The 16235-nt window shown below is 40.8% G+C and overlaps 1 protein-coding gene across 19 annotated transcripts in view; it reads left to right on the top strand.

Annotated features, from left to right (window-relative positions):
* Window positions 1-16235, top strand: part of SVIL (supervillin) — a 222548-nt gene that overhangs the window by 179615 nt on the left and 26698 nt on the right. For 13 of the 19 annotated variants that reach the window (XM_033105614.1, XM_033105615.1, XM_033105616.1 and 10 more), the window contains 6 exons: window positions 588-635; window positions 7478-7625; window positions 11219-11308; window positions 11400-11486; window positions 12794-12971; window positions 15680-15852. In XM_033105614.1, the coding sequence (XP_032961505.1) occupies window positions 588-635; window positions 7478-7625; window positions 11219-11308; window positions 11400-11486; window positions 12794-12971; window positions 15680-15852 (724 nt within the window). The remainder of the gene's footprint in view (window positions 1-587; window positions 636-7477; window positions 7626-11218; window positions 11309-11399; window positions 11487-12793; window positions 12972-15679; window positions 15853-16235) is intronic. The other 6 variants (XM_033105606.1, XM_033105608.1, XM_033105612.1 and 3 more) reach the window with 1 other exon arrangement.

The following is a 16235-nucleotide window of genomic DNA, read 5'->3' on the forward strand; positions in this document are numbered from 1 at the left end:
TATTTATTTTCACCAAACAATTATTTTAAATTCCAACCCCATTTTGGCATATTTGACAGTAAGGCATAGACAGTGAATCCTGTACCCTTTGGTTAAGATAATCACCCAGGATATCAGACTTTTCCAGGTAATAAAAACTCTTCGTAGAGTTTGCTGTTACAACCTGTGTCTTTCTGAGACACAGATGAGGATTTCATATCTACTGTGCTTCCGTAGAATCAGGTCAGTGAATCAAGCTAAGATCTATGAGGTTCCCAAAATAAGCCCTTGAAAATTCAAGGACAGTAAACCTGCCACATTAGAACCTGCATGTTCTAAATGCCTGCTGTCACTGAAATTCCAATTCACAATTTAGGGGAATGAAGTCAATGCAAAGAGCAAGGGCAGGAAGAAGAGAGAGGCTCAGATTAAAGGTCATCATCCTGCTGATGGGTATGAGCGCACTTGGCCTCTGTGCCACCTGCTGTCTGAGCATGTGCATGCGTCTAAGTGAACCCAGGCACAAACACTGGGAAATGAGTGTGACACCCACCTCCACCCTGCTCTTCTGATACTCTGCAATGTTACCTATTTGTTTTAACCTGTAGGAAGAAGGAGGATTTACAGATGATAGTGCCATTTCTAATCTGCTTTGGGTAAGCCTGACTCTAACATAGGTATCCTCTAGATTATAGCCAGTGACGCCCGCCACGTGTAATTCTCCTCAGCGATGATTCCCTTTGGACCCTCTCCCTGTTTTTTGGTTTTTCTTTGTTTTTTCTGTTTTGTTTTTCTGTTTTCATCCTGGGGAAAGATGCCACCTTTATCCACAGTGGAGAGCTATCCTGTTTCCTGAATTTTTTTTAAAATCATGTAATGAAAATTTTTTTTTAATTTTAAAGAAGATATTTTACCGTAAATGTTAAAATTGTTGATGAAAGCCATGGTTCCCCTTTCTGTAACCGAATATCTTCTATAAATCGCAGTAATCTTGCCATTAATTCATTTAATTACTACACAAAGCTGACCCAGTATATTTACTGTGCTTGTGTGGATTTATTTCAGCATTCTAAAAAAATAAAACAATAGGAAGGACTCTTTTGAAAGGATAACTGAAATTGCAATGAGTAAATTAACCTTCTGTCACAGAGATCATTGTTTTTGTCTCTCCCCTTCCCCATCCCGCTCTGATAAATCTTCTCTTTTCACCTCTAATCCTCTTGCTTTGCTCTATAGGAACCTGTATATGCTTCTACTTATTCTCCTGCTATACCTGCTGCCCATAAATACCTGTCTTTTGTATCTATTAATCAGGTGAGGAAAAGCCTACACATATTAAGCCTCATTGCAATTTCTGAACAGTAGGAAAGAACTTGTTTCATTTGGGAAAGTAACTCTTTTGCTGCATTTCAGTATGTGTGTGAGTGTGTGAGTGTGTGTGTGTGTGTGTGTGTGTGTGTTTGTGAATTTAATCAGTTCTTCATATATTTAGAGTCAGTCACACACATCACCTCATTGGTTCAGATTTTCAAGCAGACCTGATGGTATTAATTGACCTCATAGTCACGAAACCAGTTGAAGAAGAAAGTTTTCCCTTTTAATCTCCAAGCTTTACACCCAAAATTGAGCCAGGAGCCCAAGAAACACAGCAGAGGGTTCCTTGCTCCAGCTCAGCAGTGATGCCATCTTGCTTAGCTTGATAAACGAGGAGGGTGTAGTGGAGACAGTGTGGGGTGTGGAAGGGACAGGGAGGAAGATACAGGAAGGAAGAGGCCAGTGTGACATGAGCTGCTTGCAGTGGCTCTACTGAAATGAGAAGCCACAGGTCTCCTGCCCCCAATTCTCCATCCCCACCCTCACTTTACCCCATCTGGGGAGACATGGGCCCCAGAGGGAAGACGTGGCCTGGGCTGAGGGATGCTGTTGGTGCATAATACGCAATAGTTTTTAAAACTAAAAATATCAGTGATTGTTTTCTGTTCTCTTTGGAATGTCCCTGGTGTCAGAACAATGAAAAGTGGCAGCATCCACTTTGCCACAAACCCCAGGTTCTTCTCTCCCTCCATCTATGGAACATTGTCTCGTCACTTCCCTCTCAGGGCCTCTGTCTCCTCACCAGGACTGGGACTTCATGACCTCCGAGGTGGCCTCTCGTAAAATTTTCACGACTGTACCGTCCCTTTAGGACTACTAGGAACAAAACAGGTCTTTGAGTTTGAGGCACAGGATTTCAAATAAGAAATTGACAGAGTGCTGCCAGAGAGAGGTCTTGGGTCCTTGTGTCTTCATCTTGCATCTTCAACCAATGGAAACTCCCCATTTCTACTCCTGAAGGTAGACTTTTTTCCCTCACTCTCCTTGGTTTTTTCCCTCTGAAGTTAGGAATGCTGGTCTGTGAGAGCCCAGCTCCACACAGCCAGTCAGTGTCCACACAAAACTGGCTGAAATCCGGAGCAAACTTGCTATTCCATCACTAAGGGGGGACATCAGTTGTTTCTTCCAAATAAGTCAACTTTCAAAGATATATTATTGAACTCCTTAAATAATATATATATATAAAGTTATCACTGAACCCATGGTCATATACATGTTCTTCTATGTTCTACAATTTTTGTAATCTTGTGTTTTACATTTTAGGTCTATGTTCTGTTTTCAGTTAATTTTTGAAGGGTGTAAAGGTTTGTATCTAGATTTTGTGTTTTTTTAAATGAATATGTCCCGTTTTTCCAGTTGTCGAAAAGACTGTCTTTCCTCCACTATATTGCCTTTGTTCCTTTGTCCAAGATTAGTTGAGTGTATCTGTGTGGTTATATTTCTGGGCTCCCTATTCTGTTCTGTTGATCTATTTGTCTATTTTTTGCATGAATACCCACACTGTCTTGATTACTATAGCTTCATAGTAAGTCTTAAAGTCAGGTAGTGTTAGTCCTCCAACTTTGTTCTTCTTCAATATTGTGTTGGCTATTGTGGATTTTTTACTTCTCCATATAAATTTTAGAATAAGTTTATAAATATCCACAAAACCACTGCTGGGAATTTGACTGAAATTGCATCAAATCTATAGATTAAGTTAGAAAGAACTGATATCTTCACAATATTGCATCCTCCTATCCATGAACATGGAACATCTCTCCAGATATTTTTTAAGTTTTAAAGAATATATTTACCAGGGGCAGTCTATGTTTTATCATTTCAAAGTTAAAAATGTCTTCAAACTTCTGTATTTTTACAGAACATATAAATTTCATTTATATTTTATATTAAATATAAAATATTTATTTGGGAAACACTAGCTTGTCAGTGTTCCCAGAGGTCAGGGGAGTCCTTTCCTCCAACAGTCCTGGTGTCAGTATTCAGTAATGCAGAGGCTCAGAGAAGAAAACAGAGCATTTAAACAGCACACAAGCTCTGTCTAAATGGATTACTTGTCTCATTTTCAAGCTGCAACACGGTTTCTTCTTCCTCACATTCCTCAGCGCTGTCTGTACCAATGTCAGATTTCCCTTAATGCCCCTCCTTTCATTTTAGGAGCTGGTAGTTGATGACAAAACCAGATTACAATCACTTTGAGGTCTATGCCCCATGTGAGATCTTTTTCTTGTTTTGTTCAGGCCACTTGAAGCTACGTGCATTGATGGTGGGCTAAACTCAGTGAAGGCGAGGGTAAAGCTAAATTTCTTTAACAGTGTGCAGAATTCTAAATGGTGACAGCATTTTTGAAAACTGAGAAGTACTTGATTGTCACTTTGCCTTATTTCTATTACTGAACATGTGCCTTTATCATTTCTCTCTGTAATTTAGTTTAACTAGTTGTGAATAAGATAAAAATTTTAAAGCTAGATCACAGTATTTTCTATCTACAAAGCTCTTCATTTGTGGGAGAATTTTACCCTTGAGTCTGCACCAGTCCTGGTAATACAGGTTCGTTCTGCTCTCCTTTGTATCACCTCCCTGTGTCAGAAACATTTAGTAAAATCTGCACTATGATTTCTCAATCTGGTTAACCTGTGAGCAATATGGGGGTTACGAGCACTGCACCCTCCCCCCATGGTGCAGTAAAGAGTCTGCCTATACCTACTAATAGCCTACTATTGACCAGAAACCTTATGGATAAAATAGACACTCATTTAACACAAATTTTGTATGTTAAATGTATTCTTACAATAAAGTAAACTAGAGGGAAGAAAATATTATGAAGAAAATCATAAGGAAGAGAAAATACATTTACAGTATTTATTGAAAAAACTCCACATATAACTGGACCCACGCAGTTCAAACCCATGTTGTTCAAGGCTCAACAATGTAGCTACCTGAAAACACTCTTGCAGATTGATCCTTTGCAGTTTTAAGCTGTGTTCTGCCAAGTCTCTGACCATCGGTACGATCCTCCTCTCTTTCCAGTTGTTTCACTGCCTTCTACACACACACACACACACACACACACACACACACACACACACACACTTTCCCTCCCCTCTCCTTCTCTCCATACCATGTTCATAGAATCTGTAGTTGAAAGAGTTGAAGGACAGATAGGGTAGGGCTCTATTTATATTCTGACAACTATCTCTTACCATTGCAGTCAATACTAAACATCACCGGCTAAAACTAGATAAACCTGGAGAATGGCACAAGGCTACTACAATATGTATTATGTCTTCTAAACGAGGACAGGAAAACTTTGAAGGGATGAACAGAGCAACAATGAAGTTTTAAACTAAAAAAAAGAAAAGTAAATGGACAAAGAGGTCTATCTTACTTATTTTCAAATTTTGAGTTCTATAATTTAATAGCAACTTGGGATATATTTTTATTAGATTCTCTAGTGAACAAACAAGCTATATATTCCTTACCCTCATTATAGAGCCATGTAAAGTGAGGTAGCAGGAATTCATGGGCCCCAAAGTTAAGATGAAACTTCTACAGAAGGAAAAACTTTTATGTAAAATGTTATCATTTAGAGGAGATTTAAAAAAATGCACCTTCTTAACATAGGTCTGGCAAACTATTGGAAGCCTTAAAATCTAAAACAGCTGTATCACTGCAGGCTTCGGATCTGTCACATTCTCCCAGAAGCTAGGAATCCTCTCCCAGAAGAGGAATCCTAGAGCTTTGGAAAATGGAACTGCTGATTCGGGGGGACCGTTTCTCTGAGTCAGTGACCACATCCACTCCCACACCCAGGACTTTGCAGATGTGTTACTGAGTTCACTACAGAACCAGGGATGTCTGGATCCCTGGAGAAGCAAACTTTCTTGGCACTTTATAATGTTTTCTCAAAATATTTTAAGCCAAGTGCCATACTAATTTGATTAAATTTCACTCCTGAAACTTCATTTTGAAAGAAAACTTATTTTCTTTTATGAATTTTGATGAGGTCTTCCTGGCAAGTCAACCTCATAGTTTATTTAATAAGGGTATATGATTCAGAAAGTTACTTGTGTATAACCTCATCCCATCACATTAGACATTAGTTTTCAGCCTATGATTTCGGGGCGGCTGGGTGGGGACCACAAACATTCAATCTATAGCATGCTTCCATAACCACAATAAGTGATCAAGATGAGGAAATGTAATATTGATACAATGTTTAATCCACAGTTATATTTCAATTGTCAATCCCCCAGCCCTCCAATCACGTCCCTTTTAGCCCCACTCCCACTCCATCTAGGATCTGAGCCAGGATCATGCATTGCATTTAGTTGCCATGTCTCTTTAGGAAAAGGTTTTTAACCTAATTTAAATAACCAAGGAACTCAGAACCACTTCTGGCTATGATTGCTCCATAAAAAAATTCTGTAAAATCAAAATTCATAAACTAGATGACGGAATGATGGTCCCTATCCGTGGCTGAAGCCAACTTTTACCAGTGCAGACATGGTTTTAATACACTGCTGAAAAGGAAAGAAAAATGCCTCCCCTCTGTTACCCTCCATCATTCCAGGGCCTTCAGGAGAAGACCTGTGCCCATCTCTTCTATCTTCCTCAATGAATCCGAAGTTGTTTCCTATTGGTCAGTTAATGGAAGCTAATCTGCCATAATGAATAGGGTTGTGGAGGAAGAATCACCAGCCCTAGGACATACGCTCCCTCAGGACTCTCCTGGTCCCCCCACGGTGTCAGTGGAAGGCCTGACCATCCCTTTGACCTGTGTTGACTTCTTTTTCAAGGAAAAATTCCTATGAAGGAAAAGGGGGTGGGAAAACTGCCAGAAATAATTAAGAAGAGTTCAACTATAGTTTGAAAGCAAATGCCTTAGCAGAAATGGCATGCATCCTCAGTCTAAGAAGATCCTGAGGTGAAAGCAAAAGCACAAACCCAGGAAGCAGGCCGCTGCCATCTTTAGAGTCCCTTCCTGGAACGACCTTGATATGGACAGCCTAGGGAAGCTCTCTTTACCCTGGGAGGAAGCTCTCCTCTCTTCCTTCCTCCACACCTCCCACAGCTCCTGCCCCTCTCCCCTCCTTCTCACCCTCACCCATGCCCCTCACCCCAGAGGGGTTTTATGGTGAAAGGGGAGTTAGAGTGAGGGAGCAGGGAAAACAAACTCTGTCCCGCCAACATTTGAGGACCTTCCTCCCACGATCACCCTGCTGTCATCATCCACATTCTTTCTCTTGGCCATGCTCCTTCTTCTGTGCTGGCCCTGAGGGCCTTGCGCCCTGTCCTCTGCTTCCTTCTGGCTCCTCATCCTCTTACCTCAGCCCTGTCACCCTTGTCCAGGTCTGCCCTGGTCGCTCTCGAGTCCACTCCAGCTTCTTCCTCTTAAGCCAAAGGAGTGACACCAATGGCGTAGAAAGTGAAGAGCCAGGGATTTCCAGAACCCCAATTAGAAACTTTTGAAAGCGTTTTTTAGGTAGAAATGTTATTACATTGGTAAGTTATATCTAGAACACAGTTCATCCTCAGTGTCAGATATATTCTGACCTAAAATTTACATCCATGCACCTGGTTACCTAACTGCTCATATAACATAGTTGCTCTGGGAGAAAGAATGTCGAGTTCCAGAAAACCTCATGCTATACCTTATTCCTAATTGGCATTCCTACTTTAGAGCTGACTATGTTCCTTGTGAATTTAGTGGATGAGATTTTCTAGATTGATTGTGTTCTTTGTGATACATACTATATATTTCCTCATCAACTTAATTTAACCAGACAGGTAAAACAGAGCAACTTTAAAACACTGTAAAGTTCATTGCATGAAAGCAGTCTATTTTTGTTTATTTCTACAAAGTATCATTCTGGTGTTCCGGTGTTCCAAATAAATAAATGGAAAAAAAAAGCCTACTAAGTTTTAATTTAAGCCTTCTTGATGGTGATCTCTAACTCAAGCTGCAAATAAGGAAGCCAAACCTATTTCAGGTAGAGCAGTTATGGCCAGTTTGGGACAGTGTAGTAATGTTTTTGCCTTTTTTTCAGCTCATGAAGTGCCGCAAGCTAAAATTCACAACTGTCTCATTTCCCTCTCTTTTCTCCTTTGTACATGTTAAAAACAGCGGGTTACAGAAAGTCGAGAGAGCCAAATGACTATCGAAGAGAGGAAGCACCTCATCACTGTGAGAGAGGAAGCCTGGAAGACAAAAGGCAAAGGAGCAGCTAATGACTCCACCCAGTTTACGGTGGCCGGGAGAATGGTGAAGAAAGGTCAGAGTGTGCAAGTGTACATGGGTGGGTGTGTGTGTGTGTGTCTACACGTGTACATATGTGTATGCATGCTCCATCACCCATGGAGGGTAGCGTATGACATCTCAGTTAAAACAATCAAGCCATGGTTTTTTTTCATTTTTGATCTCATTGAAGTGTGTGAATGGTTTCTAGGTAATTTTGTGTGAATTCGTTTTTTGAGATATTCCTATTAAAATTTTTAAGTAATTTTGTGTGAATTAGTTTTTTGAGATATTCCTATTAAAATTTGTTATACCCAACATCATCTTCAGTGTAAGAAGCAGAATTCAATTCATCACATTTCAAAACTTAGCCATTTGGAAATTGAACACAGGTTTCAAAAGCAATTGCAAATCTGCTAACAAATCTTAGTTCTTTCCCATAATTGCTTTTAAATTATTTCCATTTTCTTGCCATCTGGCAATCAGTTAACCCAAATTAGCCTTTCTCAGGGAAGAAGGAGTATATCTCTTTCCTTTGTAGGCTAATTCCTAGGTCTCTTTCCATCAAACCAGAGTTCTCTGGCTGACAAAGCCTGATTTCTGGGTATTTTTTTAATAGTGTTTATAAGATATATCCAATTACAAGGAAGTGAGATTTCCCTGCAGATGGTCATTTCTCTGCAGCTGAGCTCTTGGAACTAATTTGAAGTCTGTATCCAAAGATTTATGAAATTGAGGAAGCATGTGGTTAGTAAAGTCACCAGAGAGCTTGGAGCCTCCATATCGTGTAGGAAATGGTTAAAATGTGGGGTCTCTTTGTCACCTCTATACACATACCTTCATTTTCTAAGCTATTATTTAAATGCAAATGTCCTAGCTTGGTGATAAATGTTTTTACCTTCACGCAGGTTTAACTCATCATCAGCTTTCTAGGTTTATCTTTCCCTTTTCTCAAAACCTTTCAGGATCCTCACTCATAAATGATGCCTGCCTCATTGGAACCTCATACTACGTCTTTGCAGAAGGAAGGGAGGGAGGGAAAACCCCTGAACTATGATTAACTCATATCTTGGTGGAAGAATCCTCCCTAACAAATTCTTAACTAAGCTTGGAATTGTCTCAAGATAACAGCAGATAATGTACTCTCGCAGAATGAGGTAGCATTTGAGTGTTTTCTTCCCCAAATCACAGAACTCTATAATCATGCTAAACTCCTGTAACCTGAGCTTCATCACTGTGTTAACCGCAGATCCTTAAAACCCACATTAGTGAAGAAGAACTCAAGCTGAGCAGTTGAACCAGAGCTCAGATCTCCCAACCTCTAGCCTGGACTTTTATCCTGATGACTTTTTATTTTGGTGTCTTTTTCCTCTTCCATCTTAAAAGTCAAAATGTATTTGTCAGTGGGCCCTTGTTACCAACTTCCAGTGCCCTCATCCACAGCAATGTCTGAGGAAGGAGATTTGCTCTGGTGCAGGTTTGGAAAGCAAGGTCCAAGAGGTTCCTGTCCCATAGTGGATGAGTTTGCGCTCACGTTTTCCTGAATAAATCAGGGATCTTTCTTTAACAGGTGCTATATGGCTTACTCAGGACATAATTTTCTTATACTTTTCATCTAAAGAAAAAACTACCCTATTTTTCTAGTATTGGTTACCATGTACTGGGTTATGTGTTTCGCTTGAGTCGTGAGCTCCTTTTGATTTGCGGTAATATGGCATCCGGGGTACACTCACCACAGAATAAAATAGCTCCCTACACTACAGCCACGGAGTCTTCCCATCTCATCTGGTTACAATGGCACATTTCGCAGCTGCAAGTTACTGTGTATCAAGGAATTGCCAAGAGGTATGCTTACCCTGCTTTTCATTCTCTCACCCCAGAAAACTCTGCTGCCCCCTAGCCTCATTTGGACTTTCTCCCTTTTTGACATTCCTACAGTCTCTGTAACAATTAGTACTCCACAAGGTTTTGATGGTATTCTAGTGTTCTCCTGGAAGAAAAGTACTCCTTTGAATAAGAACGATGTGAAAATGATCCCGAAGAGAGTGGGAGACTGGTTATTGCGTGTAGAATTCATTGGAAAGAGGTCTGGGGAGTGCTTTGTTTTGTTTTAACATTGTGTAATTTAAATCCATATGCCCTCCCCCGTTGCAGAAAAATCTTTGTCTCTAGCTGGGAAAGAGATGGCCTGTCTCCAAGAGCTCCCCTGCGTGCTGCTGCGTTAATGGGCAGCAGGGGGCGCCCTGACAGTACAGAGAATGGGGTTTCCTGGTTGCCTTCTGAGTTAGGTCTGTTTATTAGCTAGAGTTAATGATCTCTGTGCTAATAAAGCTTTCCATGTCTCTTGTGCATCCTTTTAGTAGGCAACGATTTATTGTCCCAGTCTGTGATACCAAATTTTACCTTTCTTTATTATTTTTCAAGGAAGTTTACTTTCTCACTGATAGAAACCCTTTGCAGGTCTGGTAACTGAAATACATTTTTTAAATTTTAGTGACATCATCAAGCATATGTACGTACATATTGAGATGTACTTCTAGAATATCACTTAAAACTTAAGCTTTAAACCGTATTTCAGTATTTTTCCTTTAACTTTTCATGCTATAATATTACGTCCTTTTCCAGTTCACAGGAAGAAGAGCTTGTGATACAGACTGACATCTTCTCCTGCTGTTGTTCCTTGAGTGGTGCTTAAAGGGGCAATGCCATCTAAGGATTTCACATTTGTTACAAATGAATACAGAAAACATTAGCATCTCATTTTGTTCTTTGTAAATGCACTAATGACTTCCCATTCTAATCCCTTCTACTTAGGTTAGGAAAAAATATTCATCTTTGATTTAATTAAAGCTTCTTGTTCCAACCAGGTAGATACCTTATTTATGCTGGAATTCCTTTCTTTCCCTTTTATATGTCCCTTACCATTCTCCCTTTAAAGATTCCACACTCTGCTTCTTGATAAATGTGTGTGAAAGCATATGGCTGGTTCCCAGCTGTACCTGAAATGAATACACCCTCTACCCATCACAAATTAATTTAAACATATACTCTTCTGTGTTTTTCTTCTAAAAGGTTACCACTCCTTGGGTTATTGCTCAATAGAACCACACTCCTCTGAGGGATGTGCTCAGGGGACAGACTGTCCCTCCCTCACCTCAGCCTGGAGGAAAACTCCAGTGCTGGGGGCTACTTGCCAGCCAGTGTAACACAGACCATCCTCCATTTCCTCTGTGGGAGATGGTGCAAATAAACTTTCTCATCAACTATGTTCACCACCCCAAAGGCCTTCAGAACTCACAACTCCGTTTGTTCAAGTATATTCTGATTGTCTATTGTACTCTCATATTCCATTTACACGTTAGGGACATCTTTTCCCTCATGTCCTCATTGTTCATTTTGGAATGGCAGCTTGTCAGCTACTACAGTCCTTAGAAACTATCAAATTCTACCTACATTTGCAGTTGTCCTCCATAGTCATGGTACCTGCCAAATGTACGTGTGTGTGTGCATGCATGCGTGTGTATAAATTCTATAACATCCACACACAGGCTAAGAGAGATCCAGCAGTGTCTGGGGGAATTTCCAGAAATGATCCTCAGATACTAAATAGCTCCCTTGTTTGTTCTGCAGGTTTGGCATCACCCACAGCCATAACCCCAGTAGCGTCCCCTATTTGCAGTAAAACAAGGGGCACAACGCCAGTTTCCAAACCCCTGGAAGGTAAGTCACCACGGTGTCCCATATGCCAGTGGCTTTATGATCGGAAGAGTTCTCAATGGCACTCTCTCATTGATGGTTTCTATTTGTCTAGATATCGAAGCCAGACCAGACATGCAGTTAGAGTCGGACCTGAAGTTGGATAGGCTGGAAACCTTTCTAAGAAGGCTGAATAATAAAGGTACATGCCAGAAGCTAGAGGGAAGCTTTGGTTTATATGCTTATAGCACAGCGAGATTCGTATTTCATCGCGTAGCTAAGGAAACCTAAAAAGAACCTGATCCTCTCTCAAAATCCCTAAATTCCAATTCTAATTAATGGCTTTTCTCCTCAGCTAAATTGTGCCCTTTCTATGGGACTTCACCCATTCATACTGTAAGCATTATCTTTGTTGTTATCTTTTAAAAAATGAAGTTATTGGTCAAGCCTGATTGTATTACCAAGCGCTCATTTTCTTGATAATGTACCAAATTTGGGATATCCAATAACATTTGTTCCTAAATGTAACTCCTTGAGATGTCATCCAATCAGGATCATGATTTAATTTTGCTTTTAACACTGAAAGCAGATTTTTACACAAAACCAGCATGATCTTGGGCCTGATGAACTTTAAATTGCACATGTCAATTTCCAATAAAGTAGCAGCTGATATTATGTCTTATAATCAATCACAAACGGTTACTAAAAGAGAATTCTAGTAAATTAAATATTTCAATACAAAAGTCAATGAAGTATACAAAATAAAATAATAATATGCAGCAACAGCCTTATCTTTTAATAAAAATTTCCAGTACTTGAAACTCATCAAATACAAGCTTTGGGAGTCCCTACCATTGACAGTGATCCCTAACAGGTTGGAAATAATACAAATAACCCCTTTAATCCACAAATATAAAAATGCAATAGAATAAGCTGGCAAAGCAAGGAATGCATACAGTTCAGTTTATTACATACTATATGTAACAGTTATCTAGCCCAGGGGTCTAATCCACCTGTTTTTGTAAAGTTGTATTGGAATACGGTCATACCCATTTGTTAAGGTGTTGCCCGTAGTCACTTTTGCACTACAGCCACAGAGCTGAGCAGTTAAAACAGGCCACCTAGTCTCCATTGCAAAGCCTAACATATTTAGTACATGGCCCTTTGCAGAAAAGGATTTTGCCAACCCTTGACCTAGAATGAGGCCGAGGCTAGTTCTGCCTCCAGTAGCAAAAGGAACACGTCCAGAAATGCCGAGTGGGCTTGCATGCAGCAAGGCCAGCCTCCCTCTCTCCTACCACATCATGGTGCAAGCTTTGTTTGCATAGGAAGTCCTCTCATGAGAAGTCAAGGAAAGCCTAGGAAGCATCCACAGGGCCCTGGATGTCACTGTTGTTTTCTCCACTCCTGGAACTCAGTGGGGGAAATAATTTTTAAGATATTGTAAGGTCCAGTTGGTGTCATGTTTTTACACAGATTTATGTCATTTATTTGCTTGTTTGTTGATAGTTGGTGGGATGCAAGAAACTGTTCTCACCGTCACTGGCAAATCTGTTAAGGAGGTGATGAAGCTAGACGATGATGAAACCTTTGCCAAATTTTACCGCAGTATGGACTGTACCATGCCGAGGAGCCCTGTGGAGCTGGATGAAGACTTCGATGTTATTTTCGATCCTTATGCCCCCAAGTGAGTGATTGCAATTTCTGTCTTTCACCCACTGAGAACAGATTTCTTCATTGGCCTCAACCCAGTACGTGGATGAGGACCTTCTCCCTCACTATGTTATCTCCTGTGATAGAACTTCATTACAGCCAAATACCTACAGTAGTCCCCCCTTATCCATGGCGTATAAGTTCGACGACCCCCCAGGGGATGCCTGAAACCGTGGGTAGTACCGGGCCCTATATATATATAATGTTTTCTCCGATGCATACATACCTTTTCATTTAAAGGAAGTACTTTACGGCTTCTCTCTGGCATATGCAAATTGCCAGCATCACTACCCTTGAACTTGGGGGCCATTATTAAGTAAAATAAAGGTTACTGGAACACAAGCACTGTGGTCCCGTGACAGTCACTCTGATAACCAAGACAGCTACTGACAAGCAGGCAGGGAGCATATACAGTGTGGAGACACTAGACAAAGGGATGATTCAGATCCCAGACAGGACAGAACTGGACAGCAGGAAATTTCATCACGCTACTCCGAACAGTGAACAACTTAAAACTTATGAATTGATTATTTCTGGAATTTTTCGTTTAATATTTTTGAGCCATGGTTGACCACAGGTAACTGAAACCTTGGACAGTGAAACCGTGGATTGGGGGGACTACTGTATTCTCTGAGCCACACGCACAGTGCTGAGGGGTAGATAAAACATGTGTGCCCCACAACAGATGTGCGTTCAGACAGAAAGTCTTGCATACACAGCATGGGCCACAGATGTTAGCCCTGTTCCTAAAAACATCACTGGCTTTTTCACATAACTCCAACAATGTTTTGCAGATTTTTTAGACAACCATCATTTAGCAGAGATTTCTATACCTCCCTTTTATTTGACATTTTGAATCCTTACTCGAGACTTTGAGAAATATTTGGATCTCATGGGCTCAGATTAATACAACTAACCAGAAAAACAATAAAACATGTCACTTATCTTACTGTAATTTATAAAATCAGTAGATCTGAGGGCTTTCTCGGTGATGTCCAAGGGTCTCTCTTGACACAGTAACATGACTAAACCACTTGAGAAAAATGATTATTGTATTAAGATTCCTTCAGTTGCAAGTGGCAGAAAGAAATCCAAGTCAAAATGACATTAGCAAAAAAAACGTATGGGTTATTTACAGGTTGAATCATTGAAAAGTATAGGCATGAACTCAGGGCCTGCAGGCTCCTCAGAATGTGGTCTCGCTCTTGCCTGTTTTCCTTTGGGCTGGCTTCACTCTCAGTCAGACTGTCACCAGCTGGTGTCACCAGGTGGTGAGAGACAACCACTCCTCGCTCTGGATTTTTAGCTACTTACTTAGCCACTCCAGCACAGGCAACTTCTCTCTCCAGTAGTTCCAGCAGAAGTTCCAGGCTTGATTTTCTTGGGCCTGAGTCCATCCGTAGAGCAATCACTGTGGCCAAGGGGATGAAAGATGCTGATTGGCCAGAGCTGATCTCTGGATGCCCTCCTGAACCAGAGTGGGGGGCAGGGAGTGGAGTGAGGGGGGTCCCCCAAAGTTAAGCTGCTGTTACTGGACGCAAGGAGAATACTATGCTGGATAGGCCAAACCCACAGCTATCGACCACATTTATCTATTTCCTACAAATGTATCAGTTACAGTCTCTTCCAGGAGTCTGTGTAGTTATCATAAATTGCTCCTAAAGACATTCCTGATACATACATTCCTTGCATGTTTCAATGGGTTTAGTTTTGGGTTGTTGTTTTGTTTTTGTTTTTGTTTTTTTCAATTTGGTACTTTAAAAACTGAACAATTTATATTTTCCCATGTTTAAATAATATTTTGGGTATTTGTATATACGGTTATTTAACCATTTCTTAATCTTTTCCTAACCCAAATGTCATTGTTTACATCATTATATATAATTTAAATATATGTATGTTTACACACACACACACACAGAGGACAATGTTATATATAAAAAAGGTTTTCAGGCACAGAGACCTGTACGGTAGGAAGTTGCCAGCAGCAGCTGGCCTCTGCCGGGAAATCACGTGACTGGGTTGCCCACCTCCCCACGTCTGGTCTTCTGCCCTAGAGAATTATGTGAATATGTGGCAGTTATAGTTGGTTTTCTGAGCCTATTTTATTTCAATATATTCTTCAAAATAGTGGTTTCAGAGAGGGCAGTGGATTGAGAGGAGGCTAGCTATGGGGGGAGTTGGTGAAGGAACTGAAAAATTATTATGTAAAGAGAAGGTTTGCTCTGGAGGGAAGGGGATAAAATAGAGAAGCAATGGCTGGCTATAAATTCTTGAAGAACTTCTAGTGACAGAAGAAGTAGACGTGTGTATTATTCCAACAGGAGAGTTAGGATGGGTGTGTGGGTGTGATAGGGTTAAGGAAGAACTTCCTACCCTTCAGAGTTACCTGTAGTGGAATGAGCTGCCCCTTAGGCAGAGATCACGGGGTTGGGTGAGTGGGGGCTTCTGGGATTGGCTGGGCTCTTGAACTAAATGACTCTCTCCTTGAATTTCCCTTCCATCCCCAATATTCTGTGACTCCATGTCAGGGGAATGGTGGTCTGGAGGAAGAGTCATAAAATTTATAATGAAATTGGGAAGTAAAATTGTGGAGCCCATTGCTTCAGGTCAGAGACCTGCAAATACACCAGGAGTGGGTGATATTGCAGACCGAGGATGCAGCTCTGCTTTGCTCCTCAGGCTGACGTCTTCAGTGGCTGAACACAAGCGTGCAGTTCGGCCCAAGCGCCGCGTGCAGGCTTCCAAAAACCCCCTGAAAATGCTGGCAGCGAGAGAAGATCTCCTTCAGGAATATACTGAGCAGAGACTAAATGTGGCCTTCATGGAGTCAAAGCGAATGAAAGTAGAAAAGAGTGAGTATTTTTGCAACCACCACCCTGCTCGTGTGCTTGGGAGCTGATGCGGTGATTTTAACCATCTCCTTTTTCTGCCTTGCAATGGCCAATAACGGGGCTCATCAGACACTCATTAAATAAAAATGAGTATGTTTGCACACACATGTACCCACCTGCAGGAAATCTGCCTGGAATTTAAAGGCTTTTCACAAAAATTCCTAATAGCATTAAGCATCTTTTCACTTGGGGAATTCAAATTATTCTGTTTTGCTGCATTCTCTCTCAAGAGATGGGAAAAGGATGTTTCTGGGCTTTATAATTCAACCCATTTTCATCTCTGTAGGGCCCAAACACAATAATTCTCCACTTAATCTTATTCAAGAGGAAATCATTTGATTTCT

This window comes from Rhinolophus ferrumequinum, chromosome 5 (assembly GCF_004115265.2).
Source record: "Rhinolophus ferrumequinum isolate MPI-CBG mRhiFer1 chromosome 5, mRhiFer1_v1.p, whole genome shotgun sequence".
In the NCBI taxonomy this organism is placed as follows: domain Eukaryota; kingdom Metazoa; phylum Chordata; class Mammalia; order Chiroptera; family Rhinolophidae; genus Rhinolophus; species Rhinolophus ferrumequinum.